The sequence below is a fragment of the Gekko japonicus genome, unplaced genomic scaffold (genome assembly GCF_001447785.1).
Source record: "Gekko japonicus isolate JY-2015 unplaced genomic scaffold, Gekko_japonicus_V1.1 scaffold1407, whole genome shotgun sequence".
Lineage (NCBI taxonomy): Eukaryota > Metazoa > Chordata > Lepidosauria > Squamata > Gekkonidae > Gekko > Gekko japonicus.
In genome coordinates, this window is record NW_015167579.1 from 335,181 (window position 1) to 362,486 (window position 27,306).

At 51.2% G+C, this 27,306-nt stretch overlaps 1 protein-coding gene across 1 annotated transcript in view; it reads right to left on the reverse strand.

The window, feature by feature from the left end:
• The window catches only part of LOC107112684 (transcription factor CP2-like protein 1), a 49,671-nt gene extending 25,462 nt beyond the window's left edge, over positions 1-24,209 (reverse strand). The window contains exons 1-5 of the mRNA XM_015413878.1: positions 24,127-24,209; positions 20,460-20,614; positions 7,504-7,577; positions 5,813-5,918; positions 2,771-2,877 (exon numbers count right to left, since the gene is read on the reverse strand). Coding sequence (XP_015269364.1) covers positions 2,771-2,877; positions 5,813-5,918; positions 7,504-7,577; positions 20,460-20,614; positions 24,127-24,209 — 525 coding nt within the window. The remainder of the gene's footprint in view (positions 1-2,770; positions 2,878-5,812; positions 5,919-7,503; positions 7,578-20,459; positions 20,615-24,126) is intronic.
• Between the last annotated feature and the right edge of the window lie 3,097 nt (positions 24,210-27,306).

The following is a 27,306-nucleotide window of genomic DNA, read 5'->3' on the forward strand; positions in this document are numbered from 1 at the left end:
AAAGAGTGGCTGAGAGTAGAGTTGCCGACATCCAGGTGAGGAAAATGACACTGTGTATATTAGATGTATGCTTAAGGTAGATCAATTTTGTGTTTTTTATTTATTTTTCTTTTTTTAATTTTTCTATAAAAAGTAAAGGTTCCCTTGCTCGAAAGCCAGTCGAATCCGACTCTAGGGTTGCGGTGCTCATCTCCGTTTCAAAGCCGAAGAGCCAGCGCTGTCCGAAGACGTTTCCGTGGTCATGTGGCCGGCATGACTAAACACCAAGGCGCACGGAATGCTGTTACCTTCCCACCGAAGTGGTACCTATTTATCTACTTGCAATTTCTTGCTTTCAAACTGCTAGGTTGGCAGGAGCTGGAACTAGAGACGGGAGCTCACTCCATCATGCGGCACCCGGGTCTTGAACTGCTGAACTACCGACCTTCCACAGCCTGCAGTTCAGCGTCTTAACCACTTGAGCAATTCTTCTATACTGTTATATAAATATCAGTGTCAAGTATTACCATACATAGGTTCGCCAAAACAATACATCGAAGTGCAGGTTGACACTATGTTCAAACATCCAAACAGCACCTTGTCAGCTTCACAATCACTAGTCCCAGGGGACTCTAGTAATTTACCCCTATCGAATACAGTCTTTTTCAAGGACAGTGATATACACACAAGACATAAGGCGCAATAAATTCTCTTTGTGAGTATAAAACTCTTAAAACAGCAGCATTTTTCTAGGCTGCCTGATAGAACTTGAGAGATATGTTCTCCTAGATAAGTTGTTATGGCCCCGGTCACACGGGCTGGAAAACACGGGGGGGGGGGGGGCAGAGGCATGGCTATTTGTTGCGCCGCAATTAGACGCGCGACAACGCGATTAGATGCATCGGCGGCAACCCACGGTTCCGGCCCTCAACGTGTGCACTGCAAGGAAGACGGCCGGATGGAAAAGCCACGCTGGCGCAATCACACCGAGGGAGTCCGGAGGCAGCCCGTGGCAAACCGTTTATTAGTACCTTCGAGGAGGTATTTTTTTATTGCACATTTTTGGCGGCATGCCACGGGTTGGCCATGGGTTCACTCCACTTGCCAGATGTGGTGGTGTGATTGCGCCCGGAAAACCTGCCATTCCATCGTGGCTCTCCTGTGGCGGATTCGCCGTGTGAACGGGGCCTATGTTTGCCGCAAGGGTTCTACACACCCCGAATTTCCAGGGATTTCCCAAACCAGAGCTGGCAAACCTAGCTGAGAGACAGAGACCGATTCCGCAAAAGCAGTTGTTCCGCCCTCGATTTCCCGTTTCCCCCGGCTGTACTGCTCAATTTCCCACTATTTGCTGCGCAGCCACATTTTGACTCTCATCTCCCGCCCTCCCCCCCCCCATTTCCCCCGCGTCTTCTTTCGTCCAACCGTCCATTTCGTCCAATGTACTGTTGTACTATTGGCTCCAGACTGCATCTAAAAAAATTTTGACCAGGAGAGAAAGGTACACAATCGAACCACTGTTCAAAGGAAGGAACCAATGGCAGCAAATTATCTAAAGTGAGGCCTCTGGTTTATATCTCTGCCTCAGCAGGGAAGATTGCTGAAAATAAACACGACACGCCTCTGTGACCCAGAAGTGATGTAGGGACGTCAGGGATTGGGGGGGCTACACTCTGGTTTTGGGGTGAAACTCTGTGGTAGAATTAGCTTCTACCATAGAGTTTTGCCCCAAAACCAGAGCATCGCCCCGCAACGTCCCCAATATGCCAATGTCACTTTCGGGTCATGTAGGCACGCCATGTTTATTTTCAGCATTCTTCCCTGTTTTGAGGGGTAATTCCCCCCGACTGACCAGTGGTGGAGAGAAGCACCCGAAATCAGGGGACCTTATATCACAGATCTGTCAGCGAGCTGCCATCTTCTTGGGACAAGCCTCGTCCCTTTTCTCCCCCCTCCCCCCTTCACTCATATAGTTGTTATCCTTCTCCTGTTGTGCATCTGTAACTGCCAAGGTTCTCCAGCTGGTGCGAGGTGGTGTTGTGTCTTTATGCTCTGGCTTGTTTAGATTTCCTGTGTGAACTCAACAAGTGTTTATGGAACGGGCCGTTGCTGTTCTCAGGCCGCTTCGCGCCTTTCCTAATCTGTAACCTTACGAGGGAAATGAGCTCATTGGTTTAAACCTTGTTTGAAGTTGCTTTAATACACCTTCCCCTGACTCTTGTAGTTATTCCAAACAATCTCTGTATGTTCATGATCAACCAAGCTTTGGAAATAAATCTTACTTCTTTTGAACGTGGGTCTATTCTCCTGATTTGGGATTTAACAAGATCTTAATTATAAAACAATCTCAACTTGGTTTAAGTTTAAGAATTGACTGTATTATTGCAATGTCTCGAGCCATTCTGTAACAACACTGTTTGACCAGTGAGGAAGGCCAACTGGTTGAAACACGTTTGGTCAGGGTCAATAATGGTCTATCTCTGGGATCAATGTATGATTTTATTCTGAACGGAGGCTATCACGTGGGCCTATATTTGTTTTTATTGAATTTGTAATAAGTGCAAGTATATTTTCATATATTTGGTGATATTTATGCTTCGAGTTTAGACACAGAACTACTAGGCCCTCATATTCTGATTTCCTTAACCTTTTGGTTCTTAATTCTGCATGGCATTTGTACCCAGCTGAGGCACCTCCCCTCCCCCAAATCCCGCCCTCCCCAGGCCCCGCTACCAAAATCTCCAGGTAACCTTTGCCACGCCTAGAGTTCTCTCCCTCTTGCAACACTTACCTGGACAAAGACGGATGTCCTCTTGGTCGGGTCCCACAAGAATTCCACAGTGTTGAGCAATGTAGGGTGGATGTGGGGTTCAAGGATGCCTACGGACATTGGGATATCTGTGGTAGGCCGTGAAGTGAAAAGGGTTAGGTTGGGACTCCGAGACAACCTTCCCCCAAACAAGTGACTGTTTCTATAGCATCAGTTCGGGGGAAGGGGACGTGTAGAACTGGGCACTGATGCCTTTTCCTGCAACCCCCACCCACCCACTTTTCCCACCAGGCCTTAGTTTAAATCCTTAGTTCCCGGTCACAGCTGTAACTAGAGATGTGAAGGCCCGGAAGAAAACCGGAAAAATTTGGGGAAAAACCGTTTTTTCCCCGTTTTTTTCCTGAAGCCCCTTTCCCCCCCAAAAAAATTGGAAAAATTGAAAAAAGAAAAGAAAAAAATTGATTATGGAACGTTTTATTTTATATATGTATGCTATCAGATTGATCTAATTTCTGTGCACTGAGGACAAGCAAGTCCTAGGTTACAAACTGAACTCTCCAATGCAAGAACAAAACGCATTTCTTCCTTTAGGAGGTGCGATTGTCAGAAGAAAATAAAAAAGTTTCAGTTTTGTTTTTGCATGTGGGTGGGTATTCTGTTTGTAATAATAGTTTGGATACACTAGTTGTATGCTAGTTGTGATCATTTCATGCCAAGTAAAAATGTCCATAGTCATATTTTATGTTCCTAAAGTAACAGAATGACTTTCAATCTAGAAAAGACAAAAGAAATGCTAATGTAGCATTTTTTCAATTTTTCAGAAAATTTCCGTTTCCCCCCGAAAAAAACTGGAAAAAAACCAGGGGTTTTTCTGAGCTTCAAAATTTCCGGAAATTTTACATCTTTACCTGTAACCACATAGTAGATATCCCTGCATTTCTCCCAGGTCCATTCCCTTCTCCCCTCGTCTCTCCCTTCCCTCACACCATTGTCTGCTTTGGATTGCTCGTTCCTGTCTGCTTAGCCTTGGCTGAGCGGTAGATACTCTTCTCTGGATGCAGAAGTTTTCCAGTTCAATCCCCTGGTATCTCCCATGAAAAGGATTAGGTAGCAGGTGACAGAATCATAGAGTTGGAAGGGACCTCCAGGTTCATCTAGTCCAACCCCTTGCACAGTGCAGGAAATGCACACATTCCTTCCCCTCCCCAATACCCACAGTGACCCCTGTTCCGTGCCCAGAAGATGACAAAGAACCTCCAGGATCCCAGGGCCAAACCGGCCTGGAGAAAAATTGCTTCCTGACCCCAAAGTGGCGACCGGCAGAGCTATTTTTGGGCAGGAACGCACAGGAACGGAGTTCTGGCTGGCTCCCAAGTTGGCCACGCCCAGCAGGGACTCATTAGCATAATAGGCCACACCCAGTGGCAGGAACTCATTAGGACTGGCTACGTTAGGGGTGTGTGGCCTAACATGCAAAGGAGTTCCTGCAACAAAAAAAGGCCCTGGGTTTTGACAACAAACAAGGTAAACAGAATAAGAAGCAAAAGGTGGGTGTGGCTGGATAACCACACTTCTGGTAACATGTGGGTGCGGCCTAATGTGCTAATGAGCAGTGCTGTCAGGGGTGTGGCCCAATATGCTAATGAGTTCCTGCTGTTGGGTGTGGCCTATTATGCTAATGTTCCTGCTGGGCTTTTTCTACAAAAAGAGCCCTGGCGACCGGCATTTCCCTGGCGTGTAAGAAAGGGCCACGAGAACGAAGCAGTGATGCAACCCTTCCTGCCCTCTCTGCCTAAGTGATGTGAAAGGTCTCCTCTAGAGACCCTGGAGAGCCACTGCCAGTCAAAGCAAATAATGCTAACCATGACAGACCAGTGATCTGACTCAGGAGTTTTGTTTAGGGAGGGGCTGTGGCTCACTGTGAAAGCATCTGCTTTGCAGGCAGGAGGTCCCAGGTTCAGCCCCCAGCAATGTTCCCCCTAATTTTATTCCCCTACTGAGCAGAGCAGTTCACATCCTGAGTGAGCAGAATCTAACTGCTGTAATCTTCAAATGGGCAGTGGCTCCAGATTGCTGCTGAGCGGGGCCTCCTGTGTTAATGAATGGCCGCTCACAGAACGGCCTAGAGGAAACATTGCTGGTATCTCCAGTTGGAAGGATTAGGTAGTAGGTGATGTGGAACATTTCTGCCTTGGAGACCCACCACCAGTCAGAGCAGGCAATGCTGACCTTGATAGACCAATGGCTGTTCAGTATAAGGTAAGGTAAAGGTAAAGGTTCCCTTGCTCGAAAGCCAGTCGAGTCCGACTCTAGGGTTGCAGTGCTCATCTCCGTTTCCAAGCCGAAGAGCCAGCGCTGTCCGAAGACGTTTCCGTGGTCATGTGGCCGGCATGACTAAACACCAAGGCGCACGGAACGCTGTGACCTTCCCACCGAAGTGGTACCTATTTATCTACTTGCAATTTCTTGCTTTCTAATTTCTAGTTTGGCAGGAGCTGGAACTAGAGACGGGAGCTCACTCCGTCATGTGGCACACTCGGGTCTCGAACTGATGAACTACCGACCTTCCACAGCCTGCAGCTCAGCGTCTTAACCACTTGAGCCACCGCAGCTCTCAGTATAAGGTAACCCTATGTTTATGTGTGTGTGTGTGTGTGTGTGTGTGTGTGTGTATTATTAAATTTAAAAACAATAACCAATGAAGTCAGGCCCATTGATAGCTTGGCCCTGGTGTAGACAGTTAGGTACATAACTCCCAGATCACACACTGTGGGGGAGAAAATGTCTTAGGCCAGTCCAGGGGGTGGGCACCACGCCTGTTGAATGAACATCTGGGCCCCGATTTTCACACGGCCATTCTACTGGATTTGTTAAGCAAGTTCTCCTAAGAGGAATTCCCTTGTGAAAGTTCAACTCTGCATTTCCCCCCCTTCAGCATTCCCAGTTATGGATTAAGGGTCTGAGAAGAAACTTAATATAAGAGTACTGGTCAACTTGGAAACAAGAGTCTAAGGACGCAACATCTGTCAGTCCTTCTTTAAAGCAAAGCGAATGCTCCCTTACCAATATCCAGGATGCGGTCCCCTGGCCGGTTCCACCTCCACCCTTCCAGCTGTTGGTGCTCCGTATATTGTAGTCTCCGGTCGTGGAATACCACCCTGGCCACGCTCTGGAGGGGAGGGAAAAGAGGAAAGGAGCATTCCTTCCGCACAGGTGAAGCATTTAGGGCTGCCAGTCTCCAGGTGGTGCCTGGAGATCTTCCAGAATCTCTTTAGGGTTTGGGGTTTTTTTTGGTATTCGTGTGTTTGTGTGTGTGTGTCCGTGCCTGGAAGTCATGGCGACCTCTGGCAACTCCTACTGGGACATGGAGGACATTCAGAGAGGTGGCTCGATAGCCAGCCTCTGGCCTCCTGGCCCTCGTATTCTCTGGAGGTCTCCAATTAGGGTTCCTGGCCCCCAGGTCAGAGCGGGGGATCCCCTGCTCTCGGGGGCTTTCCCCTGCCACAGACCAGCTGGCCAGCAGGGGAACCCACACCCCTAAGCAGGGATGTCGCTGCGATGATGCTCTGGTTTTTGGGCAAAACCAGGGCTATTTTTGGGCCGGAATGCACAGGAACGGAGTTCCGGCTGGCTCCCAAGTTGGCCACGCCCAGCAGGCCACGCCCAGCAGGAGCTCATTAGCATAACAGGCCATACCCAACACCAGAAACGCATTAGGATTGGCTACATGAGGGGTGTGTGGCCTAACATGCAAAGGAGTTCCTGCTACAAAAAGAGGCCCTGGGTTTTGACCACAAACAAGGTAAACAGAATAAGAAGCAAAAGGTGGGTGTGGCTGGATGACCACACTTCTGGTAACATGGGGGTGTGGCCTAATGTGCTAATGAGCTGTGTTATCAGGGGTGTGGCCTAATATGCTAATGTGTTTCTGCTGTTGGGTGTGGCCTATTATGCTAATGAGTTCCTGCTGGGCTTTTTCTACAAAAAAACCCCCTGGGCAAAACTCTATGGTCTGAGGGCAAATTTACCATAGAGTTTCGCCCAAAAACCAGAGTGTTGCCCCCGGCGTCGCCAAAGCGATGACATCGCTTTCGGATGATGTCATCCCATCACACGGCATCCCTGCCAACCCCTGGAATGCCCCCCACATCCCCCTGCCAGTTCGACAAGGGGACCTGTGGCAATTCTATCTCCCATCTAAATATTGGCCAGGGTTGGCCCTGCTGAGCTTCTGAGATTTGACAAGATCGGGCTGGCCAGGATGGCCCAAGTCAGGGCGAGATCTCCCAGAATTTCCATCTGATCTCCAGATGATAAAGGGCTGCTTTGGAGGGTGGGCTCTGTTGACAGGGTATCCTGCTGTGACAGGGTATCCTGATGAGGCCCCTCCCCTCCCCAAACCCCACCCTTCCCCAGGCTCCGCCCCCCCAAAAATCTCCATGAATTTCTGAACCCAGAATCGGCAACCCTAATTCCATTTCAGTGGGCCAAATCAAATACTAAACGACTACATCCAAGAACACTCATAAATTAGGAAAGCTGGCGATATTTGGCTCAAAAAAACAGAAGCTGAGATATTCGAACCGCAAGTCAGTAACCGGAGTGTCAGCCTGAAAAGCCCCATTCACCCTCGTGGCCGTGGCACCTCACAGTGGCAGTAGGTTCCATGGGCCGATTAGGCACGGTGTGATAAGGCATCGTGAGTATCTCAGATTGTTGGGGAAACACCAAACGCTCCCGTCCTCCCTCCTCACCTTCAGCATCTTGCGGCCTTCTGCGAATTCTCCCATCTTGGGGTTACAGAGCATCCGGATCTCGTAAGACTGCCCTGGGGAAGAGAGGACTCTCAGGAATGCGGAGGGACATTTGGACAAACATTCAAACTCTTCCACACACTAAATAATGCACTTTCAATCCACTTTCAATGCACTTTGGTGCAGTGGTAAGGAGCGCAGGCTCTGATCTGGGAGAGCCGGGTTTGATTCCCCACTTCTCCACATGCAGCTGCTGGTGTGACCTAGGGTCAGTCACAAGTTCTTCCAGAGCTATTCTCTCGTGAGCAGTCCTCGAAAAAGCTCTCTCAGCACCACCTACCTCACAGGGTGTCTATTGTGGGGAGGGGGAAGGGAAAGTGATTGTAAGCTGCTCTGAGACTCCTTTGGCTAGTGAAGGGCAAGGTATAATTCCAATCTCTTCTTCTTCAACTGAATGTTACTGTGTGAAATAACGAAATCCACTTTCAGACAGTCACTGGATTGAAACTGCATTGTTTAGCATGTGTGAAAGTGCCCACAGGGCATTATTTAGTGCAGGGGTGTCGAACTCATTTGTTATGAGGGCCGGATCTGACATAAGTGAGACCTTGTTCGGCCGGGCCATGTGTGTCATTAAATGTAATGCCAGGTAGCGGAGATATAAACTTTATAAAGGATGCAACCACAAGGGGTTTTTTTTAAACTTAAAATAAAAACATCTTAAACATTAGCACTCTTGCAATATTTTGTTTATTTAACACTCTCTGATAACTGACACCTCTTGCTCCGAATTATGGCATCAGAGTGTCTGTGCTGTTGCAATCCTGAGTATGCTGTTTAGGTGTGTATCTGTAAGCTGCAGACCTACGACGATGCAGCAGCAGCAGAACTGGAAGAAGAAGCAGAAGACAGCCAGTTCCACTGCGGGCCTGATTTAAGCCCTCCGGGGGCCTGATCCGGCCCCCGGGCCGCATGTTTGCCACCCTTGATTTAGTGTGTGTGAATCGATTAGGTGTGTGTATACCCCAGTGTGAAGTCTGATTTCACATCAGTGCCTGAGCTGTTCAGGGCTCGATCCAACTCCCGTCTCAAGAGGCTAACTCACTGGGCTGATCTGGGCCACATTCAAAGTGTCTGTTTCCGGGCCCCATTTAGAGCATTATTTTATTCTATTTACTTCTTTTATTCCTTTCCTCTCTCTCCAAAGGGAACCCAAAGTGGCTTGCGTTGTTCTCCTCTCCCTCCATTTTATTCTCCCCACAACCCTGCGATGTAGGTTATGAGGCTGAGAGTCTGTGACCGGCTCAGGGTCACTTGGCCAGCTTCCGTGGTGGAGTGAGGGTTCGCACCTGGGCCTCCCAGATCCTAGACCTCCCAGAGTGGCTGGATGGTGCCCTCACTTGCTACATTTAGGGAGGTGTGCAAGGCGGTTCTGTGGCAAGGAACATTGGGGGTGGACTAGGGTTGCCACCCTCCAGGTGAGGCCTGGAGATCTCCAGTTTTTTCAACTGATCTTCAAACTACAGAGATCAGTTCTCCTGGAGAAAAGGGCTGCTTTGGAGGGTGGGCTCTACAGCACTGGACCCCGCTGAGGTCCCTCCCCAAACTCTGCCCTCTCCAGACTCCACCCCCCAAATCTCCTGGTATTTCCCAACCCAGAGCCTCAGGGGATCAGTCTCAGCCGATTTAGCTGGGTGCCTCTATAGCAGCACCTCATTTCTATCTCTTAATGGACTGCGACGTCTTGTGTCCTCACAGCTTATAGTCCCAAAGTTCCATCCCCTTGAGTCAAAGGAAATAAGATAGGGCATAAAGGTTTACTTAAAATAAGAATCTGATATATATATAAAAGACCTAGTGTAGTGGCACTTTCCAGTTCTCCCATTGGCTGTGCTGTGCGGTTCATCAGCCATTGGCCCATCAGCTGCCACTCAAGAGTACTCGCATGCCACTGGCTTGGTGCTGGGTTCACTCCTCTCCCCCACCCACTGCCAGCGTGGACACTCTTCCCTGACAGAATAAACTGCCAAAACAGCTCTCTCTCCTGATGAAGACACTTCTATTTCTGCTTAGCTCCTGCAGTGGGGTTAACTTTTCCCTCAGTGGCTGTTGCTAGGCAATGAAGCTTAGCTCTGTCAGTAAAAAGGCAGGGAGGGGAGGAAGCCCTTTCCAGGCCTAATTTGGCCTTTGTGGGGAACTCACTGGGGCCAGTCCTGATTAGAGTTGCCAGCTCCAGGCTCGGAAATTCTGGGAGATTTTGTGGTGGAGTCTACGGAAGCTAGAGTTTGGGGAGGGGAGAAGTCTCAGCTGAATAGAATCCCATAAACTCCACCTTCTAAACCAGCCATTTCCTCCTGGGTAACTATTGTTGCCAATCTCCAGGTGAGGGCTGGAGATCACTCAGATTTACAACTGCTTTCGAGATGGCAGAGCTCAGTTTCCCTGGATAACATGGCTGCTTTGCAGGGCGGACACTGTGTCATTATACCTTGTTGAATTTTCTAGGTAGAGACCGCAGGGAGGAAGGAGGAGATGGAAAGCTGAAGTCAGAAGGAGAGATAATGGTATGTTGATGATTGGCTAGGAAGGAGATAGGGTTGCTACCTCCAGGTTAGGAAATTCCTGGAGATTTGAAGGGTGGAGTCTGGAGACGGTGGGGTTTGAGGAGAGGTGGTTCCTCAGACAGGTACAATGCCATGGACTCCACCGTCCAAATAAGCCATTTCCTCCTGGGAAACCATTGTTGCCAATCTCCAGGTGAGGGCTCAAGATCACTCAGAATTTCAACTGCTCTTCAGATGGCAGAGCCCAGTTCCCCTGGAGAAAACGGTAAGCTCTGTGTCATTACACCCTGCTGAGGTTGCCACAGCAAACTGACACTGAGTGCCCAAGGCCAGGGAACCCACTCAGAGCCTCTTTCTATAGCTCATTGTATTCATTTCCACAACGGGCCTTATTTCTAGTATATAAATAAGGCTGTTGGACTGGATACAGTCCCTCAGTCTCATCCAATTTCTTTCCTTATTACAGCCCCCTGCCTCATATGCCTTTTCTTCATGCAGGTGGTAGGGATGCCAGCCTCCAGGTGGGACCTGGGGATCCCCTGGAATGACAGCTCACCTCCACGACAGAGATGGGCTCCCCTGGAGGAAATGGCTCCCCAGGCTCCACCCTGAAATCTCCAGGATGGATCAGGCAGCCGTACCCCTTCATTCCCTGCCACATTCTGTTTCATTAGTGTTGCCAACCTCCAGGTGGGGTGTGGAGATGTCCTGCTACTACTATGATCTCCAGATGACAGAAATTACTTCTTCTGGAGAAAATGGCTGTTTGGAAGGTGGACTCTATGGCATTATGCCCCACTGAGCTCCCTCCCCGTGCCCTGCCTCCCCAGGTTCCACCCCCAACATCTCCAGGTATTTCCCAACCCGGAGCTGGCAACCCTGTGATCCCCAGCAGAGCCTCTTAGGGTGGCGAAAGGGAACTCCCTCTCCCGTTTCGCCCCCAAAAATGCAGTCTGGCTTCCAAGCCACTATCTCCTCCCGGCCTAGTTTCTAAGGATGCTGTCAGAACTGCAGAGCTCACACGTTTATGAAACACTCAGGAAAAGTGTGAGTCGGAGACTTTATTATTATTATTTTTTCAAGGAACCTGCTGTTTTGCCTGCCTTGGAAGCGAACCTTTTTGCCGAGTCCTTCCCCCTCTCCAAATGAGTCCCATATCCTCTTCCCAGCTGCCGGGGGAGATAATTAGGGTGCTGTCAAGAATTAAGCAGGAACACCTGTGCACGCTAGTCTATTCCGGGTGCTCTTCAAAGCACCCTTTTGATGCTTTGAGATGGCAAGCGTGGAGCCAATCGGGGCCACATCCTGCACATGCTGGAACGGGTGCCTGGCTCCCTCGGCAAAGCCCCACTCAAAATGCCTGGCGGGGGGGGAGCTTTTCCCCAGCCGCTGCATCCAGGTCAGGTCTGTCGCCTCATGCAAGGTGCACCAGTCCCCTCCTGGGCCCGGGCCCCTGCCAGGCACTGCCTCCTCCGAGGGCTTGGCTTGGCCCCGGCTGGCAGTGGTGCAAGCCCAGGAATGTAGGCTTGCCAACTTCCAGCTGGGCCCTGGAGACCTCCTGGAATCACAACTGTTTTCCAGATGGCAGAGATCAGCTCACCTGGAGAAAATGGCAGCTTCTGAGGTTGGCCTCTGTGACGTCACATCCCTGCTGGGCCCCCCCTCTTCCCCAAATGCCCCCTTCCCAAGGAACCCCCCCAATCTCTGGGAATCTCCATCACAGAGTTGGGAACACTACCAGGGAGTAGGTTTGCCAGCTCTGGGTTGGGAAATTTCAAGAAAGAGGAGGGTGAGGAGAAGAGGAGGAGGAGAAGGAGAAGAAGAGAAGGAGGAGGAGGAGAAAGAGGAGAAGAGGAGGAGGAGGAGGAGAAGGAGAAGAGGAGGAGTGGAGGAGGAGTGGAGGAGGAGGAGGAAGAGGAGGAGGAGAAGAAGAGGAGGAAAAGGAGAAGGAAGAGAAGAGGAGGAGGAGGAGAGGAGGGGGGGGGGGGGGGGGAGAGGAGGACCAGACAGATGGAAACTATCACTGTCCTCAACTAAACACCTGGCTGAACATCTCTGCCTTACAGGCTCTGTGGAATTGCATTAGTTCCCACAGGGCCCAGTTCGACAGGGAGTTCCACCAGCTTGGGGCCAGGGCAGGAAACGCCCAGGCCCTAGTCAAAGACAGCCGAATGTTCCTCAGGCTAGGGACTGGACCACCAGTAAGTTCTTATCTGCCAAGCATAATGCTCTTCAGGGGCTATGGAGCTTACACTCAGGAATGAGGGGCTGAGAGAGCTCTCTCGAGAACTGCCCTTGAGAGAAAAGCTCTGAGAGAACTTGTGACTGACCCAAGGTCACACCAGCAGCTGCATGTGGAGGAGTGGGACATCAAACCCGGTTCTCCCAGATTAGAGCCCGCCACTCTTAACCATGACACCAAACTTGCTCACAGATTTTAAGGGCAGAGACCAGGGAGGGCCGGGTTTGGGGAGTGACCTCGGCCGGGTATGATGCCACAGAGCCCACCCTCCAGAGCAACCATTTTCTCCAGTGGAGCTGATCTCTGCAGCCTGGAGATCAATTGTAATAGTGGGAGATCTCCAGGTGCCACCTGGAGGTTGGCAGCCCTGCCTGGAAGGGAATGCCACTCCCCTTCTGTCCAGCGGTGACTGAGAATGAGCTCGGGTTGCCAATGCAAACCCCAGAAGCAATCTGGGGGTGGAGTCTTAGGAGGGGGAGCCTCGTCATGATGTCACTTTGGGAGAGTGGGAGGAAGTGACGTCACGCCACCAGTGGTGCTCTAGGAAGACGCCTGGTGGGTGACGCTCTAGGAATTGATTCCTAGAGCATTCGTGACACTGTAACGTCACTTCTGCCTGCTCGGCGGGAAGGGAGGCGACAGGATCGTGCCCGTCCACCCCCCGTCATGTTCCCCCCCCCCCGCTGCTCCACAGAGCAGGGTCACATGGGGTTGCCAAGTCTAGGCTGGGAAATTCCTGGATATTTGGGGGCGGAGCCAGGGAAAGGGAGGAAGCTCGTCAGGGATGTGATGATGTCATACCGCTCATCCGCTGAGGCTTCCATTCCCTCCGGGAGAACGAGAGGTCAGTGGGAACTCCAGGCCAACTCCACCAGGCCCCGTCTGGAGGTTGGCAGCTGTTAAGTCGCTCGCTTAACAATGAAGTTGGAGAGTGATTCAGCAAGAACACAACTTTATTCTTCAACTCGAACACAACTCCAACACGGATCAACATCTGAGAGCCAGAACAGAACAGTTCAGCTTTTACATTGCAGCTGTCCTGCTTTTAAACTCTCCCCGCCAATGTAGCCACACCCACTGTACAAATACCAACCAATAAGGTTGTTCACATAAGGACCAATCACGGATGTTCCCGCTCAGGGAGCTTGCTAGAAGGTGATTGGTTAGGTGCTTCCTGGGCTAGCAACACGATTGGATGGATTTGGATCCTAGCCCAGGACGAAGCTTTACATTGCACTTCAATTAGATGTTTCACAACATATCATCCATTCAAGGCAGCTTTGAATACGCTACAGCAGCTCTAGCAGGGCAGGAGACAGAACTCAGGGGCAGGGCGTTGCCCTCCATGCCTGCCAGGCAACCTGGTACTCCTGGGGTGAACTGAGCCCCTGCACAGCATCAACAACCTCTTTGTGCCATTCCAGGCTACTGCATAGGTAGCTCGGCTGGAGAACCAGCCGACCAGGTATACATCGTAGTACATTCTAGTTCATTTCTACCCCTCCCCAATCAGAAGAAGAGGAGGAGGAAGAGGAAGAGACTGGATTTATACCCCGCCCTTCACTCAGAGTCTCAGAGCGGCTCACAATCTCCTTTCCCTTCCTCTCCCCACAACAGGCACCCTGTGAGGTAGGTGGGGCTGAAAGACCTCCGAGGGAACTGGTCTTTGAGAGAACAGCTCTGAGAGAACTTGTGACTGGCCCAAGGTCACCCAGCTGGCTCATGCAGAGGAGGAATGGGGAATCAAACCTGGTTCTCCAGATTAGAGTCTGCCCCTCTTAACCACTAGACCAAACTGGCTCTCCGGACCCAAAGCAGCTTACATCATTCTCCTCCCCTCCGTTTAATCCTCACCAACCACCCTGTGAGGTAGGTCAGGGTGAGAGTGCGGGACCCGCCTAACAAGCTTCCAAGGCAGAGTGGGGATTTGCAACTTGGTCTCCCAGATCCTAAGACCTAGTCCGACCCTCTAAACCAATACTTCACGCTGGTAAATAACATTCTGGTTAGTCTCCGTTAAAGGGACAGGACATTTTTTATCTCCAGGCAGCTGGCAACTAGAGTTCCCTCTAAGCTGAGTTAATGTGAGCTAGCTCACAGTTTTTTAGCCTCCAGCTCACACAATTTTGTCTTCGCTCAGGAAGGATGGCTCCAGAGCAAACTAACGTATGCAGCAGCCAAGTCGCTCGCTCACAACTTTAATGCCAGTCGCTCACAAAGTAAGATTTTTGCTCACAAGACTCCACAGCTTAGAGGGAACCCATCCCTCAGATTCCATTACTGCATAGACCAGGGGTGTCGAACTCATTTGTTAGGGGGGCCGGATCTGACATAAATGAGACTTTGTTGGGCCAGGCCATGTGTGTCATAAAATGTAATGCCAGGTAGCGGAGATATAAACTTTATAAAGGACACAATCGTTTTTTTTTTACTTAAAATAAAAACATGCTTAAAACGTTAGCTCTGTAAGCTGCAAACCTTCTTTTGACATCCACCCCAGAAATCTCATGCTCAGAGTTCTGAGTCTAGGACCCAGGCTAAAACATGAAATGGCTGAGCGAGTGAGAGAGTCTGGCGAAGCAAGCGATGATGCAGCAGCAGAACTGGAAGGAGGAGATAGTCAGTTCCACTGCGGGCCTGATGGGACCCCTCCGGGGGCCTGATCCGGCCCCCTGTCCACATGTTTGACACCCCTGGCATAGACTATAATAATGTACAACTATTATGTATCCAGCCTTTACAAGCCAGCACTTGTAATTGGCCTAGTAACTGCCTAAAGATACATCCTGAAAGCGCAGTCCCTTCCTTCAGCTGAGTGGCTGCGTTAGTCTGTCGTGGCGAAGCAGTCCTACACAAGAGTGGCCGGTGTCTAAGGCCACTGAAACCAACAGGCTTAGACCAGAGTTAAGTCTGCCTAGGACTGCACAGTAGTTGCGGCAGAAAAGCCCTCTTTGCCAGATGCCTGGAATAACTGCTCAAGGGGGGCCCACGTGGGAGAGAGTGAGATGACGAAGACAAACTCTTTGCAAACTGAGGGCCCGAAGGCCGAGGCCCGGGGGGGAGAAGAGGAGAGAGGCGCGACTCCCGGATCGGAACCCGCTCGGGCGTGTGACCCACTCCTGGCCACCAGCGATCGGTGACGAATGGGCCTGGCAAAACCTATTGTGTCAACAATCACCTTAAGAGAGACAATGGCATCTTTTGAATTCTTGACATAGCCTCCTCTGAATCCGGCCCGGGGGGTGCTGAAAGGGCAGCCCCGAAATTTAAATAAAATAGACGGGACTTGCGTGAAACATTTTGTTTATAACATCAGTCGCTCGTGCCACGAGATGCCGGGAAAGGGAGATGAGGGGTACGTGGCAGTCCGAGGACATGCTGGCTACGAAGAACATTTCAGTCTCCCGGGTGACTTGCAGACTGGCCACTTAACTGACTGGGGAAGCTGCAGTGCAGGGTCGCCAGCCTCCAGGTGGGGCCTGGAGATCTCCCGCTTTTACAACGGCTCTCCGGTGGACAGAGATCAGCTCCCCTGGAGAAAACGGCTGCTATGGCATTGTACCCTGCTGAGGTCCCTCTCCTCCCTAAGCCCCGCCCTCTCCTGGATCCACCCCCAAAGTCTCCAACCCAGATCTGGCAACCCTATTCCAGTGGGCTGCTCTCCTCCTGGCAGACAGGCACTGGAGGGTTGCCCTGTCTCTCCTGGCCACCAGCAGCGGGAGGGGAGGGTTGCCACCTCCAGGCTGGGAAACTCCTGGAGATTTGGGGGTGGAGCCTGGTGAGGACGGGGACCTCAGTGGGGGACCATGCCACAGAGCCCACCCTCCACAGCATCCCTTTTCTCCAGGGGAACTGATCTCTGTCGTTTGGAGCTCAGCTGCGATTCCGAGGGATCCCCAGGTCTCGCCTGGAGGCTGGCATCCCTAACAGGTAGCGGGGCTACCTGTGGCCAAGAAGAAACGGTGTCCAACCCAACCAGCTCTGCTGACCCTACAAGAGCCCTCTTCCGGCTTGCCCCCTTCTGGGGAATCATGGGTCAGACCAGCATCTGCTCCCCTCAACGTTTCCTCTGAGACTCCTCCAGCCAGAAGTCGGGGGTGGGTGTGGGTTGTAAGCTGGGGCCCATTGTGGGCACCATTCGCAGGGTCTGAGCTGGCCTGCCGAGCCATAAGGCCTTGCTCCTCTTGGCCGGCTCCGGGGCCCTTTTACACTCTCACTCCCCTGGGTTGAAAGTCGATCAAAGAACTTTCAAGGAAGGCTTCCCGCATGAAACTGCTGAATGAAGGTTTCCCAGGACCAGGGCTATTTTGGGACAGGAACAGAGTTCCAGCTGGCTCCCGAGTTGGCCACGCCCAGCAGGAACTCATTAGCATAATAGGCCACACCCAACAGCAGAAACTCATTAGGATTGGCTACATTAGGGGTGTGTGGCCTAACATGCAAAGGAGTTCCTGCTACAAAAAAAGGCCCTGGGTTTTGACAACAAACAAGGTAAACAGAATAACAAGCAAAAGGTGGGTGTGGCTGGATGAGCACACTTCTGGTAACATGGGGGAGTGGCCTAATAGGCTAATGAGCTGTGCTGTCAGGGGTGTGGCCCAATATGCTAATGAGTTCCTGCTGTTGGGTGTGGCCTATTATGCTAATGAGTTCCTGCTGGGCTTTTTCTACAAAAAGAGCCCTGCCCAGGACGCTTGGGCCTCAGCCAGCTGGATCTCAAGGGTGCGTCCGGGTTCCTCTCCCACTGCAGGACGGTTGCCACCAGTGTTCCCTCTAAGCTGAGTTAGTGTGCGTTAGCTCAGTTTTTTAGCCTCCGGCTCACACATTCTTGTCTCCACTCAGGAAGGAGGGCTCCAGAGCAAACTAATTCGTGCAGCAGCTAAATCGCTCACTCGCAACTTTAATGCCAGGAGCTCACAAAGCAGACCTTTTGCTCACAAGACTCCACAGCTTAGAGGGAGCACTGGTTGCCACATCCTCCTGGCCACCAGCAGGGGGTGTAGGGTTACCAGCTCCAGGTTGGGAACGTCCTGGAGATTTGGGGGTGGAGCCTGTGGAGGACAGGGACCTCTCAGTGGGGGACCATGCCATAGAGTCCTCCCTCCAGAGCAGCCCTTTCCTCCAGGGGAACTGATCTCTGTCGTCTAGAGAGGAGCTGTTATTCCAGGGAGGTCAGCCAGTCTCAACGTGGCATGCGTTCGATTAGCTTAGCAAGCCTAGCAAGATTGCATTACCCACTCTTGCTGTTCCTTCAAATGCTCACTGGTCAGTGGAATTGGCCGCCTAGGGAGGTGGTGAGCTCCCCTTCACTAATATTCATTCAGGTGGGTGGCCGCGTTGAGTCCAGGGGCACCTTTAAGACCAACAAAGTTTTATTCTGGGCAGTGTTCCCTCTAAGCGGAGTGAGTGTGAGCTAGCTCACAGTTTTTTAGCCTCCAGCTCACACATTTTAAGTCTTCGCTCAGGAAGGAGGGCTCCAGAGCAAATTAACTTATGCAGTAGCCAAATCGCTGGCTCGCAACTTTAGTGCCGGTAGCTCACAAAGTAGAATTTTTGCTCGCAGGACTCCACAGCTTAGAGGGAACATTGCTCCCCAGGACAGCCTTTTCCGGTAACAAATGGCTCCCCCAGGGGACTGTGCGTCCCGGAAGGCAAAAAGTCAGGCCCAAGAGACTACGGAGAGCAGAAATGTCACAGGGGAGAGTCAACCCCTTTCAGTTCTGACCCGGATTCCTCCTTCCCCAGAACCACTTTCTCCCCAATTATACATCTGGAGGTCCAATCACAGCCTGGCCCGAAGCCCAAGCCTCTTGCAGCCTGGCCCCAAGCCACCGAGAGGTGGGCACGGAAAGCCCTCCCTGCAGCGGGGAGAGAGAGAAAGCAGAGAAGAGCTGTGAATGGATCTCGGTTTCCATGAGCCCTAGAAAGAGGCAGCCGTCCCAGCAGCACCCCAGTGAGAGGCGCAAATGTGCAGAGCCAGCGGAGGCCTTCAGCTTCTTCTGTTCTTCCCTGTGATTCTCTGCGCATGAAAGCCAACGGAGTGAATGTCGGAAATGGGGAAAGGCATTGTGTGCATTAGCTTGCTAGATCAAAGTTGTGTGTGTGTGCGAAGTGCCATCTAGGTGCTTCCAACCCATGGCGACCAGTGTTCCCTCTAAGCTGAGTGAATGTGAGCTAGCTCCCAGTTTTTAGCCTCCGGCTCACACGTTTTTCTCATAGCTCAGGAAGGAGGGCTCCAGAGCAAAGTAAGTTAAGCAGTAGCCAAATCGCTCACTCCCAACTTCAGTGCCCAGTAGCTCACGAAGTAGAATGTTTGCTCACAGGACTCCACAGCTTAGAGGGAGCATTGATTCTGGGTATAAGCTTTCGTGTGCATGCACACTATCTGAAGAAGTGTGCGTGCACACAAAAGCTTTAAAAAAGTAAAGGTTTCCTTGCTCGAAAGCCTGTCGAGTCCGACTCTAGGGTCGCGGTGCTCATCTCCGTTTCAAAGCCGAAGAGCCAGCGCTGTCCGGAGACGTTTCTGTGGTCATGTCGCCGGCGTGACTAAACACCAAGGCGCACGGAACACTGTTCCCTTCCCACCGAAGCGGTACCTATTTATCTACTTGCAATTTCTTGCTTTCAAACTGCTAGGTTGGCAGGAGCTGGAACTAGAGACGGGAGCTCACTCCGTCATGCGGCACCCGGGTCTCGAACTGCTGAACTACTGACCTTCCACAGCCTGCAGTTCAGCGTCTTAACCACTTGAGCCACCGCAGCTCCTTATCCCCAAAAGCTTATCCCCAGAATAAAACGTTGTTGGTCTTAAAGGTGCCCCCAGACTCCAACTTTGTTCTCCTATTATTCATGGTCAGCCTTAGACATCTGAGTCTTTTCCAGCAGAGCCAGGATTTGATAGTAAGCTTCCAACAACATGTGAGCCCTTTTATGCCCATTCATTCCTTCGACCACTCAAGGAACAGCCTCTTGAGTAGGTGTGCGGGGGGGGGGGGGGGGGGGGGAGAGAGACTGGGGGAAATGTCAGATGCTGCTTCCAAAATTGAAATGGCACATTTTGGGATGACATTTCGAAACTCGGAAACGTGAAAGCACACTGGATTTTAAACGTTTCCTTTACTCCTTATTAATCTGTTAAAACCCCTGCCTTTCTTCCCGTGGACAGTGACCCATTATAATGCTGGTGACACATGAGGAACTCAAAGGGAAAAGAAAAAGCAAAATCAGGCAACGTCAGGGGAAGGCCTCGGCCTCTTTGCCCTATTGTTGGCCCTCCAGAGGAACTGGCTGGCCACTGTGTGAGACAGGATGCTGGACTAGACGGACCCCTGGTCTGATCCAGCAGGGCTCTTCTGATGTCCTTATCAGGGGAAGGCCTCGGCCTCTTTGCCCTATTGTTGGCCCTCCAGAGGAACTGGCTGGCCACTGTGTGAGACAGGATGCTGGACTAGACGGACCCCTGGTCTGATCCAGCAGGGCTCTTCTGATGTCCTTATCAGGGGAAGGCCTCGGCCTCTTTGCCCTATTGTTGGCCCTCCAGAGGAACTGGCTGGCCACTGTGTGAGACAGGATGCTGGACTAGACGGACCCCTGGTCTGATCCAGCAGGGCTCTTCTGATTTTCTTAAAAACAGATTCCTGCAGATTCAGACCAAAGGAGCCAACAGCCCAGAATTCTATTTGGCTCAGGGGCAAGGTTTTACATACAGCAGATCTATTGACACTCTTAACTCTTTAAAAGAACCAACTGTCTGAGCATTATCCTGGACCAGTCCACATTTTTTTTAAAAAAAGTTCTTACAGTACTGTCATCTGCCTAGAAATACTGTGGCTGAAGGCATCTCTTGTTTGTGGTCTGGGGAACCTTCCTTACATTTAACACCAGGGGGCGGCATTATTCGAGGCAAGGCTGAATCCATGGTGGATGCCACTGTTCCCTCCAAGTTGAGTTAGTGTGAGCTAGCTCACTGTTTTTTAGCCTCCAGCTGACACATTTTTGTCTTAGCTCAGGAAGGATGGCTCCAGAGCCAACTAATTTATGCAGCAGCCAAATTACTTGCTCACAACTTTATTGCCGGTAGAATTTTTGCTCACAGGACTTTGCAGCTTAGAGGAAACATTGGTCATCATTCAACCCACCCCAGGCCTTACCTTGGTTGAGGTAGGTGAGGGTCTCTTCGTGCTGCTTGACCGCTGGGGACGTGGCCGCGCACAGCACATACTGGAAGGAAGGGCAGTGCTGCTCGGCCGACGTGGAGATGCTGTTGGGTTCCTCCTGCTTCAAGAACGGCAACGGCAGGGGCTCCCTGCAGGTACCAAGGCAAGGGGGTGTGACAGTGAACAGCCCATGGAGGAGATTCGCTCGAGTCATTTTTACAAGTAACAGCAGAATCCTTCGTGAGTTAGAAAATCCCTGCTTGGGAAGCATCCCTGTGCGTGCTACCTGCACATAGAAAGGTGTGTGCAGATCTATATCCAGGTGTATTGGGCTGCATGGCATCATAAGCTGGCTGCGGCTTCCTTGAGCATGAGCAGGCAGCAAAGTGCATGTCCGCACAGTTGTGGCTGCTGGTCCACAAGCAGACTGTGTACCGATTCCGGCCGCCAAGCGCTTGCCGTGTACGGATGCAGAAACACAGGAAGACGCGCTTTGAATGTTAATTTGACGCCGGCTAGGACGCACGTTCCCTTTGAAAGCCACCCTTTCCCCTCTCTGTCCTTGTGTGGATGCAACCGGCACACCACGACTGGCCTGCAAAGATGTTTATTGGGCCGCCGGCTGAGAACTGGCCTGGCCTGCCTTAGTCGGCGGCGGGGGCAGGCTCCTAGCTCGGAAGTCAAACAAATGGGCTCCTTGCCGGGGTTTCTTTGCCCCTTTTCAGGAAGCACTTTTTCTGCTGAGGACAATTGCGATCCACAAAGACCCCTGAGACAACGCCCTCATTATCTCGATGTCCTGCTCGCCAGAGGGTCCGGGCCCAGCCACTCCCTTGCAGCTGAATGACTTCCCAGGCACACCATGGACCGCTGGGAACTGTGCCCCTGTGTCCTTAAGCGGAACTCTCCTACTGAAACGTGTCAGAAGAAGAAGAGATTGGATTTATATCCCACCCTTCACTTGGAGTCTCAGAGCGGCTTACAAACTCCTTCCCCTTCCCCTCCCCACAACAGACACCCTGTGAGGTGGGTGGGGCTGGGATAACTCTGACACAAACTGCTCTTTTTCAAGGACAGCTGTGCCAGAGCTTGTGACTGACCCAAGGTCACATCAGCAGGTGCAAGTGGAGGAGTGGGGAATCACCCGGTTCTCCCAGATTAGAGTCCGCACACTTAACCGCCACACCAAACTGGCTCTTAAATACTTTAAGAGGCTGCAGGGAGCGCGCCAGTCCCGATTTTGTCACTTCAAGGAAGGTGCATTCATCCCCTCCTGGGCCACCACTGCTGCTGGCTTGGATATGATCCGTGGCAGCGAAGGTCTGGGAGGTGACACCGACCTAGGGTTGCCGGGTTTGGGTTGAAAAATGCCTGGAGACTTTGGGGCGGGATCCAGGAGAGGGCGGGGCTTGGGGAGGGGAGGGGCCTCAGCAGGGTACCGTGTCGGAGTCCACCCTTCAGAGCAGCCATTTTCTCCAGGGGAGCTGATCTCTGTCAGCTGGAGATCAGTTGTAAAGGCGGGAGATCCCCAGGCCCCACCTGGAGGCTGGCAACTCTACACCGACACACACACCCCCGGCACTGGGAGTGAGCTGAGCCCCTTGCGGCACTTTGGCATCTGACAAGGGGTCCCTCGGTGGTTGGCGTGGTGGGAAAACTGGGCCTGACTGAATCGGAACAAACTCGATTTGCATTTCTCCGGGCAAGAATCCCGGCGGCTCTCTGCTTAGGAGACAGCAACTGTCTCCCGTTTGGTTGCAGGGCTGAATATTCGTGACATGCGGGAGACAGGTGGAGGAGAGTGTCGCAGGCCCACAGCATGGAAGACAGAGATGGGGAAAGGAGAGGAAAGGCGACCAAGAGCGGTGAAGGGGCAAGAGTGAGAAAAGGAGAGAAGGTAAAAGGTAAATGTTTCCCTTGCTCGAAAGCCAGTCGAATCCGACTCTAGGGTTGCGGTGCTCATCTCCGTTTCCAAGCTGAAGAGTCAGCGCTGTTCAGAGATGTTTCCGTGGTCATGTGGCCGGCATGACTAAACGCCGAGGGGCACGGAACGCTGTTACCTTCCCACCGAAGTGGTACCTATTTATCTACTTGCAATTTCTTGCTTTCGAACTGCTAGGTTGGCAGGAGCTGGAACTAGAGACAGGAGCTCACCCCGTCTTGCGGCACCCGGGTCTCGAACTGCTGAACTACTGACCTTCCACAGCCTGCAGTTCAGCGTCTTAACCACTTGAGGAAAGTCTGGTGTAAATACTTTAAGGGGAAACTTCTAGAGGAAAGAGATGATGAAAACTGTGGAGGGAGGGGAAGAAAAAGGATCCCCATGAGACTAGAACAGGGGTGGCCAAACTTGCTTAACGTAAGAGCCACATAGAATAAACGTCAGATGTTTGAGAGCCACAAGACAAATATTACACACGTTTTTATTAACATTAAATGAGACTGCCAAAAATAAAAACAGATATCGATAATTATATTTATTTGTCCAATGATATTTATTTGTTTGCTAATGATATTTATTTGTCTAAGAGAGAGAAAGAGAGAGAGGTGAAAAGAACGAATGAAAGAGGTGGAAAGAGAGAAAGAGAGAGAAACGAAGAAAGCAAATAGATGGGGAAGTGCGGAAGGGGGAAGGAAGGAAAAGAGAGAGAAAGGATAGAAGAAAGGGAGAGAGAAAAAGAGAAAGAAAGGTGGAAAGAACACTGGCTGGGGAAGGAAAGACCAATCAGGGAGGCATACCTCCCCTTCGCTTCCCCAGCTGCCCTGCTGGGAGCCACACAATACCGTTTCCCCGAAAATAAGACCTACCCAAAAAATAAGCCCTAGCAGGATTTCTATGCATTTGTGGTATAAGCCCTAGTGTGTCTTCTTGAGAAAAAATAAATATAAGACAGTGTCTTATTTTCGGGGAAACACGGTATGTGTGAAAGAGCCACCTGTGGCTTCCGAGCCACAGTTTGGCCACCCCTGGACTAGAAGAACCTCTTAGCTCCCCAAGTCCTGGCGTGTCACAGCTGACTGGATGCTCAGGGTTAATTTTTCATAATTCCGTAATTTCTGCCATTATAGAAATCATTGCATTCCCTCTAAGCTGAGTTAGCGTGAGCCAGCTCACAGTCTCTTAGCCTCTGGCTCACACATTTTTGTCTTAGCTCAGGAAGGATGGCTCCAGAGCAAACTTATTTATGCAGCAGCCAAATCACTCGCTCACAACATTAATGCCAGTAGCCCCAAAAGTAGCATTTTTGCTCACAAGACTCCACAGCTTAGAGGGAGCATTGGCGGTGTGGTGATTCTGCTCGCTGAAATGGCTTCAAAACGTTCTAGACACGTTGCAGAGCCTCAGTCTGCCAACGGACGTTTCCGGTCACGACGACTCAATGGAGCCTTCATGTGCAGAAGCAGTCTACCTCTTAACACTTCCCAGCGTCAACCACAAGGCAGAACCTTCACGTTCCCCTTCTCCAGAGCATCCGCCTGCCTGCCGATAGGGGGCTGGGCTGGGTCCGATCCTGCCAGGGCAATCGGTGAGGCCTAACAGGTACCAAAGCCCACCTGGAGTCTTTTGAGCGTCCCTTCCTCTACCATTCTGTCTGAATCTTCCCCACACCCGAGTCTCCACTGGTGGCAACGGCAGGGAAGATAAAAGACAACCTCTCACCTGATCAGGTTGCTGCTGGAGCACGGATACATTTCCCCTGGACTCGGCCAGTAATGGTCAGGTTGACTGTGCCAGAAAAGCATGCTTGGTGGATCCCAAAAGGAGGATGTCAAAAGCAAAACTGAAAAAAAAGGGACCTCCCCAGAAACAGCCTCAACACCAGTCGCCTGCAGCTCTTCTGGACGGCAAGGGCCACCCCCCTCGTCTTTAAGCACCTGCTGGCCAGGTGGGTGTGTGCCAGGAGAGGTGGCCTCTGATTGGCCGAGGGAGAGAGATGTCTCCGATAACAGCTGGGCTGCCTGTTACAGCTTTTCCTCTTCTCAGCCACTGGCCAGGAATGGAGATAGCTGTTACCACCACCAGTGCTCCCTCTAAGCTGTGGAGTCCTGTGAGCAAAAATCCTACTTTGTGAGCCGCTGGCATTAAAGTTGTGAGCGAGCGATTGGGCTGCTGCATAAATCCGTTTGCTCCGGAGCCATCCCTTCCTGAGCCAGTTTGGTGTTGTGGTTAAGTGCGCAGACTCTAATCTGGGAGAACCGGGTTTGATTCCCCCACTCCTCCACTTGCACCTGCTGGATGACCTTGGGCGAGCCATAGTTCTGGCACAGCTATTCTTGAAAAAGAGCACTTTCTGTCAGAGCTCTCTCAGCCCCACCTGCCTCACTGGGTGTCTGTTGTGGGGAGAGGAAGGGAAAGGAGTTTGTAAGCCGCTCTGAGACTCCATCAGGTAGTGAAAGGCAGGCCTTAAATCCAATCTCCTGCTCCTCCTCCTCCTCCTCTTCTTCTTCTTCCTGAGCTAAGACAAAAATGTGTGAATTGGAGGCTAAAACACTGCGAGCTAGCTCACACTCACTCAGCTGAGAGGGAACATTGACCACCACCTGCTGTTTGCTCCTGTCCAGGACCCCAGATACATTTCTTTTGCTAAGGGCTGATCCCCTCTATGGGGACAATCCCGGAAAGGAAGCCATCCTTGCCTGTTGCAGCAGAAATAGAGAAGAACTCGGTGGGCTGTTCGAAGAGAGCCAGTTTGGTGTAGTGGTTAGGAGCGTGGACTCTAATCTGGGACAACTGGGTTGGATCCCTCACTCCTCCACTTGCAGCTGCTGGTGTGACCTTGGGTCAGTCACAAGTTCTCTCAGAGCTGTTCTCTCAAGGACAGTCCTCGAGAGAGCTCTCTCAGCCCCACCTAACTCGCCGGGTGTCTGTTGTGAGGAGGGGAAGGGAATGAGATTATAAAGCGCTCTGAGACTCCAAGTGAAAGGTGGGGTATAAATCCAATCTCTTCTTCTTTTTCAGAGATTAAGCAGCAGACGTTTTCGTGGAGTAGATCATACGGCATCAGATGCATGCTTCCCCGGAGCCGTCTTCCGAAGGAGATGGAGAGAGAGAAATATCTCTTTCGTGGAGGTGTCTGAAAGTTTTACTACTTTTGCTCTACTCTGCTGGGTGCGAGCCGGGACTTGGTAGCGCCTCGCTGAGTCTCTGTGTCTTGCTTTTGTTTGGTTATGTGTCTTAAAATGATTCCTGTAAACCGTCGTGTACCTGGGGACAGCATGGAAATGGTAAACATATAAATGTTGAAAAGCAAATGGGAAGAACCGACAACTGACCTGTGGGGGGTTCTGTTCTGGTGGAGAATGAACAATGGGCCAAGAGACGGGGAGAATGCAAGGGCATTGTTTGTCTTTATGTTGCTGTAAATAAAAAAAGGTGTTTATGAGAGACATGCCGGGAAGGGTGGGGCAAATGGCCCATTTGTGTCTAGAATGGAATGAGTGGGGGGTGAGGGACCCGGTGGCCAGCCGCCTAGCTACGGAGTCCAAACAGAGTGTTGTTATTTTTATTAAAGACACCCATCGCAATATTAAAAAGTTATATAGAGTAAGAAATAACCTCTTCTGTATAGCTTTATATTGAACTGTAGTCAATGAGAGTAAAACAGTATCTTTCAAAGCAGGATTTCACTCCTTTTAGAAACCAACCATCGCATCTTAGCCACATTTGATGGGAAATTACACATAGCCGAGTGATGCGCGCACACACACACACGTGATTCCCAGCATTGACCAGGATGGAAAACCCAGGCAGGAGTGGGGTCCCTGCAGAGCCAGTGTGGGCCCAAGAACCAGTGTGGTATCGTAGTTAGAGTATTGGACTAGGGTTTGGGAGAGCCAGGTTTGAATCCCCACCGGTCCATCTGGGGGTGTGTTCAGACAGAAAGCTAATCCCACCATTATGCTGGCTCAGATATGATCCCCGTCTTTTAAATCCACCCTCGCACGACCAGACATCCCCCCGGGGGAATCACCTTACCCCGCGCTGCTTCTGCTGTGGATTGTCTAGATGGCGTTCACTGAAGGAGGCACGCGTGGTGGGGTTTTCTTTCTTTTTTTTTTTAAATCTTTTTGCCCGTGCACATAGGCATGATATCACAGCCTTGTTTATCCGCACATGCGCAAAATCAAGATTTTTTTAAAAATGGCACTCGTTCGGGATGGTCTGATGCAATGTTCCCTCTAAGCTGTGGAGCCTTATGAGCAAAAATTCTACATTGTGAGCTACTGGCATCAAAGTTGTGAGCAACCTATTTGGCTGCTGCATAAATTAGTCTGCTCTGGAGCCATCTTTCCTGAGCTAAGACAAAAATCAGCGAGCTGGAGGCTAAAAAACTGTGAGCCAGCTCACACTAACTCAGCTTAGAGGGAACACTGGTCTGACGTCAGACCATCCTGAACGGGCGCCATTTTTAATTGCGCGCTGGAGCGATCAGATGGGGGAAAGTTCGCGAGTGGCCCGTCGTAACCGAAAACTCCAGATTTAAAGTAGTATCTTTTTAGTACGACTCCGAGGTGTGGCAAAACGGGATGCTCACGGAAGACAGACATTTCCCAGATATTGATGTCTGGACATTACATTTAAATTCATGAGGCACCCATGCCTCGTGCGGATCTAAAGAGCCACCCGAATGCACCCTGGGTGTCACTCAGTGTGTCAGCCTAGCCTACCTCACAAGGTGGGTGTTGTGAGAAGAAAAGGAGGAAAAGAGAACCAGCTCCTAGAAGGAAGGGCAGGACAGCAGGAGGAGGAGGAGGAGGAGGAGGAGGATTTATGCCCCACCGCCCTTCACTCGGAGTCTCAGAGTGGCTGACAATCTCCTTCCCTTCCTTTCCCTCCTTC